General features: G+C 33.7%; 3 protein-coding genes across 3 annotated transcripts; 1 reads left to right on the top strand and 2 right to left on the bottom strand.

Annotated features, from left to right (window-relative positions):
- Window positions 1–1,728: 1,728 nt before the first annotated feature.
- On the bottom strand, window positions 1,729–6,245 carry LOC108326499 (uncharacterized). The gene is made up of 9 exons (XM_017560034.2): window positions 5,964–6,245; window positions 5,484–5,564; window positions 5,065–5,185; window positions 4,883–4,977; window positions 4,130–4,201; window positions 3,187–3,429; window positions 2,906–3,014; window positions 2,597–2,783; window positions 1,729–2,221 (listed from the first exon to the last, which is right to left on the bottom strand). The coding sequence occupies exons 1-9, from the start codon at window positions 5,985–5,987 to the stop codon at window positions 2,140–2,142; spliced, it is 1,014 nt and encodes a 337-aa protein (XP_017415523.1). The 5' UTR covers window positions 5,988–6,245; the 3' UTR covers window positions 1,729–2,139.
- Window positions 6,246–6,910: 665 nt separating this feature from the next.
- Window positions 6,911–10,261, top strand: LOC108326284 (mitotic checkpoint protein BUB3.2). Its single transcript, XM_017559688.2, has 9 exons — window positions 6,911–7,177; window positions 7,288–7,418; window positions 8,255–8,337; window positions 8,463–8,729; window positions 8,855–8,930; window positions 9,094–9,174; window positions 9,661–9,739; window positions 9,825–9,925; window positions 9,999–10,261. The coding sequence occupies exons 1-9, from the start codon at window positions 7,058–7,060 to the stop codon at window positions 10,084–10,086; spliced, it is 1,026 nt and encodes a 341-aa protein (XP_017415177.1). The 5' UTR covers window positions 6,911–7,057; the 3' UTR covers window positions 10,087–10,261.
- Window positions 10,262–10,311: 50 nt separating this feature from the next.
- LOC108326283 (ATP-dependent Clp protease proteolytic subunit-related protein 1, chloroplastic) lies at window positions 10,312–14,240 on the bottom strand. The gene is made up of 9 exons (XM_017559687.2): window positions 13,939–14,240; window positions 13,037–13,149; window positions 12,682–12,882; window positions 12,454–12,558; window positions 12,297–12,359; window positions 12,052–12,163; window positions 11,045–11,106; window positions 10,761–10,949; window positions 10,312–10,682 (listed from the first exon to the last, which is right to left on the bottom strand). The coding sequence occupies exons 1-9, from the start codon at window positions 14,120–14,122 to the stop codon at window positions 10,599–10,601; spliced, it is 1,113 nt and encodes a 370-aa protein (XP_017415176.1). The 5' UTR covers window positions 14,123–14,240; the 3' UTR covers window positions 10,312–10,598.
- Window positions 14,241–14,821: the final 581 nt, after the last annotated feature.

Here is a 14,821-nt window from a genome sequence, read left to right as displayed (position 1 = left end):
TCAATCTATCATTTAAACAAATTGTATTTTTACTATAATATCCAAGTGAATAAGATGATGTTTTTGTCAAAAAGGTTGAATGACTAATACGGAATGACTCAAAGTAGAAAATCATTTTGATTAAAACTCTTGAATAAGAATAGTGGAGTTTGATTCTCAATTAGGTCAACAATAATAAAAAATTCATTACGAAATAAATATTCAAGGTAAAATATATATAATGTTGAAATTAATTAAATATTTAAGGTACAAAATGAATATTTAAGAAAAACTATAAATAGATATTCAAGGTAAGATGATAAAGTAAACATTAATTATATATTTATTATTCTGACCTTTGAACCAAACGAACTTTATCATAACCTTTCAACCAAACAAATTTTATCATTTTGACAAGTAGGAGTAAGGATTATTGGACGATTGTCCAAATGAACATTAGTAATCATCTAATTAGTTATAATAAAAAATGCTCATTCAATTTACATTACTTAAAATTTATAAGTTTATATATATATATATATATATATATATATATATATATATATATATATATATATATATATATATATATATATATATATATCCACAACAACTTTAATAAAAATCCAAATCCATAACTTTTTTTCCAACACAATATAACTCAATTAAGTCAAACGCTTAGATCTCATTATGAAATATTAATTATCAAACTACATTTTTTAACACAAATAAAATAATCAAAAACATGATTATTTATACCTAAAAATATTTTATGTTAACCTTAAATCCTTAAATGCATATGTAATAGGAAAACAAAGTTACAACTTATAAACTTGTTAACTTTTAGAATACACGAATTTCATAATATCTATTTAAAAACAAAATACTAATTTACCACCACACATAATATACTTTTATAATACAATTTGTACTTCTATTATAATAATTGAGCGGACTAGATAACATTTTTACCGAAAAGACCAAACGACCAATACAAAATGACTCAGCAGAAAATCATTATCATTAAAACTCTAAAATAAAATTAGCATAGTCTAGGCCATAATTAGACAAGTAATAATAAAAAGTTCACTACAAAAACTATAGATAGAGATTCAAAGTAAAATGATAAGATAGTCATTAATTCCACATTTATTATTTTGACATTCAGACCAAACTAACTTTAACATCAAATAACATTTGACAAATACTCACTCTTAATGTTTTACCGACCCAACTTGTTGAAACATAAGGTTATGCAAATATATCTATTTCTAAAAAAATGAAAATAAGGAAATAAAATTGAGAAAAAAGAACCACAAATAATGTGTCTTTTTCTTTGTTTGAAGAGGCAATAAGAAAAATGAGACGAATAGTCTTCTAGAAACAATTTTAAATTTATTTAATTTTATTTCCCCGCAATTTAAAAAATATACTTTGGCTGCTTAATTTCTTTCCTCTCAACCAAATGCGTAAAGGTCTAGTCTAGATTATAAGCGAGAGCATGTATGAGTGCCCCCCCAAATGCTGACTTCATGGCATTCTTGGTTGTATTTATGTCGTTGTTGCCTATGATTTGTAGGCCCGAACGAATCGTCCAACCTAAATATGGTTTCAGCTGCGGAGTTCTAGAGCATTCCTTCTCAATTTTCCGATGGAACAGAAATACTACTCAACGTCCTACACTCAGCCAAATCAAAAGATAAAGGTCACAAACATGCGGTATCATCAGTGCAGATGCAGATGGCCATATTTTCATATCACAGGTCTATGAAAATATATAATGCATAACAACATTGTATGAGTTTTTGTATAAAAACTACAGATAAAAATGTTGACTGACTAACAATGTGCATTTGAAATGATGGATACAACTTAATCCAATTAAGATTGCAATATTTAAATCTGCAATTACATTCCAAGAGGGTACCAAAACTGAGGGCAAAGAGCAAAGATGGCTGACTAAGAATTTATGCATCAAGTCACTGTCATCGGCATTCAGATGAAAAATTATCAACAAACTACTTGTATGTTGGCCAAAACAGCGACTGGTCCAAATAAAGAAGCCAAACAGATAAGAAGCAGCAGAAGCAACAAGAAACCAGCAATATCCAAAATGGGAGCCAGCGAGCGTGTCCGGATTTTAAGAGCTCCATTGCAAATTTATTCCTCATTAGGAAGCTCATCCCCTGGACCCCGTTGCACCAGTCTGTAATACAATATACCCATAGTTGCCATGCAAGCCCTGCAAATGGATCATCATAATAACTTCATCAATTTAAAACTAGCAGTACATACCACAACTGATACTGCGTATAGTTGTTATAAACATAGTAGAAGAATTAGAGCATCAGCATTGCGAAAGATTTATGCCAGATAAATTTAATAGAGACCGCAAGCATTTTAACCCTGGGACACATACTACTTGTTGCAGTAACGGCCCAAGCTCAGAAACCCAGTTGTTCCCACTTGCCCTAAACAAAACACGCCTCGTTACTCATGAGTGACTCAAACATAACTTCAACCGCCCAAATTTTAGATCCCAGACTTTTAATCTTTTACTGTTACTGTACTTCCTACTTTGGATTATTATATATTAATATGAAGTGAAGAGCTATACATAATTGCAATCAGAAGAAGAATTTTTCTTGGGTCCATCCTCGATGATCTTTGATGCCGTGTACGGCCTTCTGAGGTTTCAGCTGTATTTGTTGCATCTTTCCTTGGAGGCGCAGTCACTGGTAGAGTAGGTAAGGAAGTAGACCAGAAAGGAAGCAAAGCTCTAAGAAACTTATGGTGGAATGGACCTACGCTTGCAAAGACGAAATTCAAATTAGCAAGCTATAACAACAGAGGAGAGAGGAGACATGTCAAGTTTTAGTCAAAAAAATTTTAAAATATTAAATATCATTCAAAAAGACCATATCACCTCGTTTTGAGTACTTTTTCCTATTCCCGTCTTCATCGTCAGCATAGTAAGAAATTTCAGAATTCTGTCGTTCAACATGGACTGAGCCCTTCCTTGTGGTGGCACCAGGCTAAATTATTTGCGGTAAGAACAAAACTATATTAGAAAAAATATCAAATACAAGAAACAAGATACAACACGCGTTGCATAAAAACAAGAGAAAAGTCAGCCTCCTTATTAAGAGTTTTAAGAGGATAGATAAATGCAAACACAATAAAAGTGCAATGAAAATATCCTCTTACAGCACCAGGACTTGAGGCTTTCATGAAATTTCCCACTGAATTAGCACCATCTATCTCCATAACATCAGCCACTGTAAGTTTAGGTAGTTCTGACCCAGTTGCTGGTGAGAATCCATCGACGTGGTCTGAGTTTCCATGATTTTCCCTACTAACCAATGGATCTGAAGAAAAAGCAGGCGGAGGACTTCGCGATTCTGTCATCGAAACTGGATGATTTCCAAAAACATTCTTTTCCATGCCAGACTGACAAAAACAGATAAAAACTAATGAAAATTTTATTTGTATAACGAGGAGAAAACAGACAAGGAAAATCATCAAGACAAAAGAAAGAAAGGAAGTGTGGATTTATATGATTTTTGGAAATGGTAACTTTTTCTGCAGCAATAATCAACAATTCACAACCACGATTATTGATCAGAGGTACAGCACTAACATTCAGTACTGTGCCTCTAACAAAGAATCAGACCCGATGCCTTGACTGAATTTCATAATCCTAAACATCATCGCTTCCATAGTGACCCCCGAAGAAGCTGAACGAAAATTAGATGGAAATGAAACAGAAACTAATTATATTAAAGTATACGCCTAGTACGAGCATTTGCTAGTAAATAGATTCTTCTGATTGCGTGATAAGTTCAATAGGTCTTAGCATCAAAGAATGTTGTCATTCCATATAATAGTATTTCATTGTACTCATCAAAGAGTGAAGTCTGACAAAGACCAGGAACAACAGGGACTTTCTTAAACATAATATGAATATCATTGTTAAGTCCCAACTCATTCATAATTCGTAAATGTGGCAATGTTTATGGCAACAAGCTTGTTCTATATTTCTGTATATGAAGAAATATACCCCCAATATATCTCAAACCAATAAAAAGTGAGACAATCATATACTATCAACTTCATAAATCACCCATATATTATCAACTTCATAAATCACCTGCATGATAGCTTCCTTCAACTTGGAATGTAGACGTGACCCCGAATCTTTCACACTTTTGGGAGGCCATATCTGTACAGTTATTTCATCAAACAACATATGGAAAAAAAAAATTATGGAAAATTTTACTATACTACTGTTTAAAGTTAGTTTTAAAAGGTAAATGCAAAGACATGATCACCATAGTAGTTTACCAAGTTACATTTTATGTAGCTAATTCTTAATAGAGTGTCTATTTCCAAAACATACTATAACTCTACCTGCTAAGAAACTACTTCCGTGACTAGGGTCCCTCCTAAGACAAGCCACTATGTAGTGGTTTTGAAAGAAAAACTAATTAATGGTTAGCTTTCTGGAGTTTCTATCTACAACTCATAATTAAGAAAATAAAATAAAAGAAATAATAAATAAAATGGGGAGAGAAAAAAATAACAATTGAAAAACACAGTTCTGGGCACCTAAAACACCAATTGCCTTTCTAGTGCTTCTGTCCAATCTCTCAAGGATTATGAATTTGAAAAGTAACAAAGGGAGGGGAGGAAAACATAAGAGTAGGATGTTTTTCTCTCTCTGTTTCTGCATAATGCTCAAGGAAAAGAACACTGTAAACCATATTTTGAAGTTTGAACAAAACCAGACAGAAACCTCATACTAGCTTTCAGTTAAAACATGTAAATTAAAAAATGAATTTCAATCAGTAGTTTTTTATAAAAGAAGACAGGAACCGCTTGAAGGTAGATCAGTAGATCTTACAGAAGTAGAACATGAAGGACACGCATATCCTGCTGGGGCAGTATGGGGAGGAAAACTCTTGATATGCGAGACGAAGCAGTTTGTGTGGATAACATCTATGTACAAAATTTAAATTTATAAATGTGACAATGCAAGCCCAGCCAAAAATTATTTGGAAGGAAAACATAAGAAAAACCACATACGCAAGCAGCCCAGTCGAGTAGTTTGAGATGCATCCCCCTCTTCTAAAACAGCCTGACATTGGCAGCATTTAGGAGGCCAATCATACTCCCCATCTATAACCCATTCCGAATAAGTTCGAACCTGCAAAATTTACAAAGTAGACGAAGCTTAACCCCGGAAACTCTGCAGCTTCAAACATAAATATGTGGACAAATCACAAAACTGCAATATCCCCAGTAATACTCAGTCTAAAACAAGAAAAAACTGAAGTCTTGGACCAGGAAACAAATGACCAAAAATAATATATTGAATGAAAAACAAAAATCAGCAAAAACAAGAGGAGGAAATGAAAAAGGAAAGAACTAGAGATCAAAGGCTATATAGCATATATTGAGAGTGAATTATAATAAAAGATACGAATTGCAGAAAAATAAATTACCACGCAGATTTGGTGCTCCGGGAAGCAGATACATTCCCCGCAGACAGGAACTTTGTGCACGAAGCAGTATAATTTAGTAGCCTAAAACATCATACAGAACGCACAACACAGCATTAGCTCTAATTCAAAGAAAGAAAATGGGAAACAACTAGCATAGCTCCCCAAGATAATCAAGAAACGAGAATCACATGCAACAACAACAACAAGTAAAGACAAATCACTTGTATCAATTTTATGCTCAAGTGAAAGCACACCTGTTTCCATCACCTAAATGCATATTCAAATGAAAATAAAAATCAAATCACGCAAAAATGCAAGAGCACGTAGATCACCCGCGATTGATCTGAATAGACAATACCAATCGGATCTACACACCCAGCAAACAAATCAATCGTGATTGGGAAAACACAAATCAGGGTTTTGGAAAGAGAAAGAAAAAGGAGCCGAACTGTATGCAAAGAAAGAGAAAACGAACGGAACCTTGCGACATTTGCAGACCACCATTGCATTGAGGGGTATAATTCAATCGAATCTGACGTTATTCGGAAAAAGAAAATCAAGAGGATTTAGAAAGGGGAATTGAAGCGAAGAGCATGATCAAATAATCGAAATCACGTAGACAATAATCTTTTTCTCTCTTTTTCTCGTGTTGATTCACTGAAAATGTTGTTTGTGTTGATATAGGCTCAGTTCACTCCGAAACAAAACCCCCTCCTACGTTTGCAATTCAGATCCGTTTGAGTTTTTCTTTTCCTTCACATTTTTTTTTCTTCTGTTAATTAATTATTTGCAAAAACAGGTGAAGAAAAACATAAAAAAAGGCTCGGGTTAGTAATATGGGCCACTGCATTCTCTACTGGTGCATTCTCTATTGGGCCGGATTACTTCCTGTACCCCATCATTTCTTGAATTTAATTTTCGGAATAGAATAAACAATTCAGGAATTTTTTTATGGAAGTCAAACATTTCCTCCTTCTACGGAAAGCATTTTCCGGAAGGGTGAGAGAATAAATTTGATGAGATGCAACTGCCTTTTTATGTAAACAAAAAAGAATTTAACTAAATGTAGACTGAGATAGTGGAAAATATTTATATAATCATTGTCTTAAAATTATTTTTATCATCCTTTCATGATATCGTCTATGATATATATGTTTCTTAATTTTAATATTTTATTTTATTTAAAATTGGTAAAAAAAATATTATTCCTTTATTATTAATTTTATTTGTAATTTTATTAAGAACACACACTAAACAAAATTTGACACGTATTTTCAATAATGCTTCAAAAATTACGATATCCTGTAGTATGAAAACTTGTGTATACATAAAATTAAATTATTTCTCGAATCAACTAATTTATTACACGTGGGAATTAGATTTAATTATATGTTATTACCTATCCTGATTTATTATCAAGTTACATTTTAGTAAACCCCATTGGAACATACGACGTTAAGATGAATGCGTGGCTCCTAAGATTTGAAATTTGAATAAAGGGTCACTTCTTCTTTTTTCTTTAATTCACTCTCACTTCAACCCCTTCAACTTTCAAATTTCAACAAATCGCAGACATGGCTTCTGCGGTGGCCGCCGCGGCGGGGCAAGAGTTGTCGAATCCTCCATCGGACGGAATAACGAATCTCCGATTCTCAAATCACAGCGATAATCTTTTGGTCTCCTCATGGGACAAGGTATGTATGCTATGCATACTCCTCCTTCTCACTTATCAATTACGTACTTCCTGTGCTATGCTATGTATGCTATCAATTTTATTGCCTTCATTGGTGTTTGCGTGATTCAGAGTGTGAGATTGTACGAAGCGAGCGCCGATGTGTTGAGAGGAGAGTTCATGCACGCTGGCCCCGTTCTCGATTGCTGCTTCCACGACGATTCCTCCGGCTTCAGTGTCGCCGCCGACAACACTGTTAGACGGTCACACTCTTTCTCTTCAATTTCAAACTTGTCTTAGATTGTTCTCATTCTTGTTTGGCCTGTAAACTAGATGTTTAAAGCCCCATAATGCTATCTGCATATAAGGCATCATTTATCTTCTAAATTCCAAAATTTGATAATCCAAAGTTCAAAATTAACTCTTAGTAGAAATTGAGCCTATCTTAACTTCTTCGTCGATATTTCTAAGAAAAAAAATGAAATTTATGTTTTATAAACTAAAATTATTTTATACATCAATTATAAAATAAATCTTGATAAAACTTTTAGAAAATAACTGTTACATATTATTTTATAAATGAATTAATTTTAACTTAAATTAATTTCATGTTTTTTAGAAGTGTTTATTGAAATATTTCTCCATAGGATATGTTCTAACACAAAAGGGCCATATGGATATAGATTTCTTTATAGTTTTCTGTTACCACTTTGAGGATAGTTTACATTTAGCCTTTGTTGGGTAAATGGGGAATACAGAGGAGAGGAGAGATGTAAAATTAATTTTTATATTTGGTTGAGGAGAAATAAAAGAAAAGAAAAATTAAAAGTTGCAAGGCTCAGCAGTTATTTTAATCTATTTCTTTTCTAAAATAAAATATTTGTATTCTCATTTTATGTCTTGTTTTCATTCACTTTCCATATTTTCATCTTTTTTTTCCGTCCTACCAAACTGATTCTAGAATGGACTAAAATGTAACACAATTCATGTATGTTTAGAGAGCGAATTGTAAATTTTAAATTAAGGGAAGAGAAACTGTAATTTATGCATCTCAAAGCCGTGAAGAGAGTAATTCACCCTTTATATGATTATGCTCCAGGCTTTTCTTCAGCTCTAATAAAGAGGATATCCTAGGAAGGCATGATGCGCCTGTTCGTTGTGTTGAGTACTCCTATGCTGCAGGTCTCTCCTTCCGATCTCTATGATGTTAAACTCATCTCATCTATGTTCTTATGTCACTTAATTCCGGGGAATTATTCTTAAAAGGATATTTCACGTTTACTTCTATCTTGTCTGTAACACCACAGGGCAATTGATCACTGGTAGTTGGGACAAAACCCTGAAATGCTGGGACCCTAGAGGTACAAGTGGCCAAGAGCGCACACTCGTTGGGACATATCCACAGCCTGAGCGTGTTTACTCTCTCTCTCTGGTTGGAAATCGCCTGGTTGTAGCAACAGCTGGAAGACATGTTAATATCTATGATTTGAGGAACATGTCTCAACCTGAACAGAAAAGAGAATCTTCATTGAAATATCAAATTAGATGTGTGCGCTGTTACCCTAATGGAACAGGTGAACTTTAACTAACTCAACCGTTGATTTTCAAAGATAACAAAACTTTAAATAATGATTAACAAGGCCTCTGTCGTGTTTTTATCGAATATTTCCTTTCATATTTGTACAACTGCATTATGCAGGATATGCACTTAGTTCAGTGGAAGGGCGTGTCTCGATGGAATTCTTTGACCTCTCAGAAGCTATCCAGGCAAAAAAGTAAATACTTCTTTATTTGTTTTTCTGTTTTCCCTTCTTAATAATATTGTGATATGGATATTTTGAACTTCTTTTTCATTCATATGATGGTCTTTCAGTCCATCGGAAAAATAGCATGTATCCATCAACTTCTAGCTGTTAATGATTTATGACCTTTGTGCAGATATGCTTTCAAGTGTCACAGAAAATCCGAGGCCGGAAGGGACATTGTCTATCCCGTAAATGCAATTGCATACCACCCCATGTAAGTGTTTTAAAATCATAGAATTTGAAATACTTCTAAAACAACACACTCTGTGAAGAGTATTTCAAATTGCTTTTACTTAACTGTCTATCTACTATTTACAATGTCAATAGCGGTAGCTCATTCGAGGATCTAGTTGAGAAATATAAATATAACTTATTGTTAAGAAGGTAATATAAGTACATATTGTCATCCAAAATAGAGGGTATAGATGTTTTTTCACAGTTTGCGTGGTAAAATAAATGCATGGCGTTAGAAGATGAGGGTTCTGTATTACAGTATTATAAATATCCACAATCTTTAACTTAGTTATAATTTCTTGTGTTCTTCCTTTACCAAATTCCTAAAACTTAAAAAGCTCCAAAGATTAAGTGCTGTGAATAATTAACTTTTAAATGAACTTTGGAATTACATATTGTTCATGTTAGGGTCACGACTCGTTGACTGAATTGTCACCATGAAAATGCTTAATAAAAATCCGTGCAGATATGGAACGTTTGCCACAGGTGGTTGTGACGGGTATGTTAACGTGTGGGACGGAAACAATAAGAAGAGGCTATACCAGGTTTTCATATTCTTTTTGTTTGAGTAATTGAGTGACCAGAATTTTGATATAGTAATAATTTCTAAATTTTCGTTTTCTCTTCCAGTACACGAAATATCCTACCAGCATTGCTGCACTGTCGTTTAGCAGAGATGGACGCCTGTTGGCTGTTGCATCAAGTTACACATTCGAAGAAGGACCTAAAAGGTATGTTCTGTATCTAACTATCTGACTCTCTTATACGAGCTTGTTTAAGTAACTTTGTTCATTGCATTCACAGCAACGAATCAGATGCTATTTTTGTCCGTAGTGTAAACGAGATTGAGGTGAAGCCGAAGCCCAAAGTCTATCCCAATCCTCCAGCGTAATTCTTGATGGCCATGTCTGACAGGGTTTTCTTTTTTTATTTAGTGTTTCACTTCCCTCTTGTGAATGCCAAAAACAAGTAAACTAATAGTCTGTTTTTCTAGATTTTCTTCAAACTGTGCACTTCGTGCAAGTAGGTATAGTGTAAATTATAAATTGAAGTCACATATGCATTCACTTAATTGCAAAACAACTACTGCGAAATTGTTAATCTGGGACAAGAAAAATCAAAGCAAAAATTTTCAAGGACACAATGCCAGCTACTGAGCAAACATGATGTGTCTCAATCAATATTTACATTAAGTTATTCAAACTAAGCATATGTAATTTAAGTATTGAAAAAGTCACCCAACAGCCAAGATACAATTTTCATATAATATCTCTCCGTTGAAAGTTTCCAATTTGGCCTTTTGATGAGATAGCTGCTGGACCTTTACACCAGTCGTCAACTTAAACCCATATAGCATTGAAGGGCATTGGATTCGGAGCGATTAAGTGGCCTTTCGCTGTGTGATTACCTGAATCCCGAAGGAGACGCTTGAGGATCGACACCACCTTGATTCCTCATACTTGATTGAGCAAGAATTTCCTCATAGTTCTGATCCAGACAGTAATCGTAAGTATATTATATAAATGTTTAAAGAGAATATCAATAGTAAATAGAAATAATTATTACCCGCTTCTCAAATGCAGAATCCGTTGAACTTGACTGAATCATTTTGTCAGCAAGTCCGTAGTCTATAGCTTGCTGTGCTTGAAGATACTTAGGCCTCTGAACATCTTTAGTAATTTCTTCCTTTGATTTCCCTGTCCCTTTTACCAACAGATCAATGTAATAGTCCGAATTTGCCTCAAGCTCTTTTGCCTGTATGTGTTTTGCCAACATAATTGATATAAATATAGTGTCTAAAATAATGGAGAGAATATAGAGAAGAGAACATACAAACAGGTAGACAGTACCTTGATCCACATGTCTATAACAGCACCACTTGATCTATTGACCTTTGGGAGATATAATTTTGCTGCAATAGCAAACAGTTAATCCTCGGTACGCCAATGCTAAAGACATAGTTTATTTATACACCCTATATTCCACATAATTTATTCAGAGCATACGAACAGCTATCTTTCTACCTTGTCAATGATCAAAACTACCAACTGACAGGAAGAAATATCCCTATTTATGCAGAAATTTCGGGTCAGAAAAAAATATACCTTCTGCAATTCAGCGTTGAAGGGCGGAAAGAAACTCTATAGCCAATACAGAAGAAGGCTTTCTACGAAAATTCAATCCAATCAAGACATTTTTCTATGTTTTCCTGAACTATATTTTATGTGTGGCCAGAATCAATACCATAGTGTGTCAAAATATGAAGGAAAATAGGTTATACTTGTGCTTGATGAATAAATAATACAAAGCCCACACAACAATGGTAAAGAAACATGACTAATAAATAATACAAAGCCCACACAACAATGGTAAAGAAACATGACTAATAAGTCGTTCTGCTGTGGCTGCAGCCTTTCATTCCATGAACATGTAGGCCACGTTTGTGCACAAAGCATTGTAGCATTACATAAAGATCGAAATTCTTTTATTAGGCCCCTGAAAATTAGGGTTTCTTTTAATCACAACAATGGCAACCCAACAGTTTCAATGCAGAGTACTGGGCTTCACACAGATCGTAAGTCTACAATCCATGCCCTAAGGATACTAAGAACTAGAGTTCGATAAACTGATATTCCGGAAAATACTTCTTAACAAGCATATTAGTAGCCAGTTGATCAAAAAGTGTAATATGTGATGACAATAGAGATAATGGGAAAATTATAAATCAGTAACCCCTTGTCTATTCTTCAAATATACTGATTAATCGGATACTATAGTTGTGTCAGAAGTTCCAAAAAAAAAACACAAATAAGTGAAAGCAATTTTTTTCAAAAGTTTGCGAAGATGTGATTCGTACTAGATGAGTTTGGTTGTACCGCACGATAACCCTTTGTTCCAAGAGACAGAAGCATTGCTGCCTGACCAAATGCCATACCACAATTCACAGTATACACATCTGCTTTGACATACTTCAAGCAAAAAAAAAAAAAGATTAATTAAAAAGCAAGAGTTACAAAAGAGTAGTTCAAAGAGGAAAATCATGTCTCAGCCTTGGTAGGGCAGGAGCAGTAGGATTGGCACATGATTCGTGATAAAACTTACAGAAATCATATCAGCTATGGAATATGCGTCAGTTTCTGATCCCACTGTCTCATGCTTCTCATTCTGAACAGGAAAAAATGGTAAAAAAAAGCAATTATATAAATCAGCACCTCATACATCACAAGGAAAAATGTTAGAAAATGGTTATAACACTTACCTGAGTTCCAGATGAATTAATGTAAAAGTAAATAGGTTTGGTTGGGTTATCAAAATCCAACCACATGAATTGAGCAACAATAAGTTCCGTCACAGCTGGAACAATCTGTAAAAATTTATAGAGACTTACAGAGGAACATAAAAAAGATGGGCATGAAAGATACGAGGTATTTTATCCATATACGAAAGGTGGCGAGCTAAAAACACAAGCCGTCAGGATGAGGCTTACCGGCATACCCAGATAGCATATTCGAGCATCCAAAAGCAAAGAAGGCAGATCTGGTGGAGCAGTTGGTGGCCTTTCACTTCCCCAACCTCCTTGATACATTCTAGCACTCATGCTGTATCTTGAAGCATCATTTTTCCCCATGCCAGATAGACTCCACGTTCCACCATTATCTATATAATTCTTGGCAGATGAGATGCTTTCCTGTCACAATGATTAAAATTAAGAGCAGTTTTGAATAGTCTTATCAGCCGTGATAAAATCTGGGTGCTTTGCAAAATTAGGTTACAGTTTAGTATATTTGCTATTATAACATCACAGAAAGTTAGACAGTATGAAGAATATATATGGTGAGAACCTCTGTAACTCTTGCAGTTTGCCCGCTGATAGCATCTCCTGTCATGAACATGTCCATTTGTGAAGGTGTAAGGCCATATAGATATTGAGGTACGTTCTTGTAGTTTTGCGTCACTGCATATGATAAACAAAATAAAACTAAAGGTTGGGCACCAAATTTTTAAACCTTTCAACTGAACTTGAGAAAAAAAAAATTAAGATTTTTTATTTGGGAAAATTGTCCAGAAAATTTCATCCAAATTAATCTAAGAGCACGAGTTTGAAGCTTTATGATTTATAAACAACCTTTAAAACCTATGTTTGCCTATAACACTTTGAAACACCAAGAATGTGAAAACCAGTCAAAACTGAAAACGGAGACGCATATTGTTAATTTGATAGCCAACCAAGACTTCACATAGTCTTGCCCAAGGCTGTTTCTCCTAGTGTATACTACAAGAATTCATAGTGTCTCTTTATTTTATTTTCCTACAAATTATGCACATAATTCACTATCTGTTCTACAAATAAATTTCAAAAGACACATCTATATGCATTTGGTATTTAGGGGAGAAATAAATATGACCTTCATTTTGTCTCAAAATTTAAGGACCTGTGGTTCATGCCCCTGAAAACTTTACGAGATTGGACAAAAAATAGGAAGGTAAAGTGAGATTTATTTTAAGTATTTAAACCTTTCTAAGGGGGTAAGTAACCAATCGCACACAGTTCAATTCTAAATCACATAAAAAACACTAAACTAATTCATAACCAGATTAAAAATCCCAACTTCTTCAATTTTTCTGCTCTAACTTTTCCTGTAAAACACATTCAAGTTTTTTTTTTCTTTGGCCTAATCTAAATCGAACAGAGAAAATTATCATCAAACACAAAAGAGAAGGAACGAAAGGTATAAAAACTAACATCCATCTGCGAGATTTTCCTTTCTGAACTGTTTGGGGACGTGGTCGAGGGAGCACTTAGCAGAGAAAGAGCTGAAGCCGCGTGGTACCACTCTTCGAGAAAGGGGAAAAAGCTTTGTTCCACGGAGGAACGAAGAATCGTGGATGAAGGACCCAGAAAGTGGTGGGGAGAGAGAAGAGGACATTGGGTACACGCAATTGGAAACAAAGTTTCAAAATTTGATGTGAAGGGGTGAAGGGTATGACACCAGAAATATAGTTTTGGTTCCAACGGCGAGGAAGATAGGTGTGCTAGAAGCCACTATCCACTTCTTGTGGTAAACGGGTCGGGTTATAAACACTATTCTGTTTTTTTCATAATCTTAATACCTCTTAATCTTCTTGTTAAACTGTTTTTATATAAGTTTAATGATTTGATTAGTTTTAAATTATCTTTGTATGTCTAGTTTTTATTGTATATTAAAATTAATATAAGATAGTTTTCATAACTCGAAGTTCGGAAGAAGAACATAACTTGTTTAGATTCATGTGGTAAGATAGGTATTTGCAGTTTTCAAAAGAATTACAAAATTATTATTAATATTATTGGATATATAACTATATATATAACGTATGTGTATTTTTTATGATAGAAAATACATGCATTATGTATTTAATGTTTTTTATGGTAATAAAAAAGAATAAATTATAATTATAAAAATAAATATAAATGGGTTTTACAATTTAACTATAAATAATTTTATTTATTTTGTAGATTATTTTATTTTTTTTGTATATAAATTTTACTTATTTAAATTTTAAAAAATTATTAAATTTAAAAAATGGTTTAATATAAAAAAATGTTACTTTGAAAGGTAAATTTGAAAAAAAAAATAATCTTCTTT

This window comes from Vigna angularis, chromosome 3 (genome assembly GCF_016808095.1).
Source record: "Vigna angularis cultivar LongXiaoDou No.4 chromosome 3, ASM1680809v1, whole genome shotgun sequence".
In the NCBI taxonomy this organism is placed as follows: domain Eukaryota; kingdom Viridiplantae; phylum Streptophyta; class Magnoliopsida; order Fabales; family Fabaceae; genus Vigna; species Vigna angularis.
This window is presented reverse-complemented; position numbering and strand designations above follow the sequence as displayed.

Bases quoted from the DNA above. Each gene is read 5' to 3' on its own strand.
- LOC108326499 (XM_017560034.2), bottom strand. From the start codon at position 5,987: ATGGTGGTCTGCAAATGTCGCAAG. The intron at 3,430-4,129 runs GTGATTTATGAA...TGTTTTTGTCAG, and splicing joins TGAAGGAAGCTATCATGCAG to TCTGGCATGGAAAAGAATGT. The intron at 2,784-2,905 runs GTGATATGGTCT...TTGCAAGCGTAG, and splicing joins GAAAAAGTACTCAAAACGAG to GTCCATTCCACCATAAGTTT.
- LOC108326284 (XM_017559688.2), top strand. From the start codon at position 7,058: ATGGCTTCTGCGGTGGCCGCCGCGGCGGGGCAAGAGTTGTCGAATCCT. The intron at 9,175-9,660 runs GTAAGTGTTTTA...AAATCCGTGCAG, and splicing joins GCAATTGCATACCACCCCAT to ATATGGAACGTTTGCCACAG. The intron at 9,740-9,824 runs GTTTTCATATTC...TTTCTCTTCCAG, and splicing joins ATAAGAAGAGGCTATACCAG to TACACGAAATATCCTACCAG.
- LOC108326283 (XM_017559687.2), bottom strand. From the start codon at position 14,122: ATGTCCTCTTCTCTCTCCCCACCACTTTCTGGGTCCTTCATCCACGAT. The intron at 13,150-13,938 runs GTTAGTTTTTAT...TATCATATGCAG, and splicing joins GGAAAATCTCGCAGATGGAT to TGACGCAAAACTACAAGAAC. The intron at 12,164-12,296 runs GTAAGTTTTATC...TTTTGCTTGAAG, and splicing joins CCATAGCTGATATGATTTCT to TATGTCAAAGCAGATGTGTA.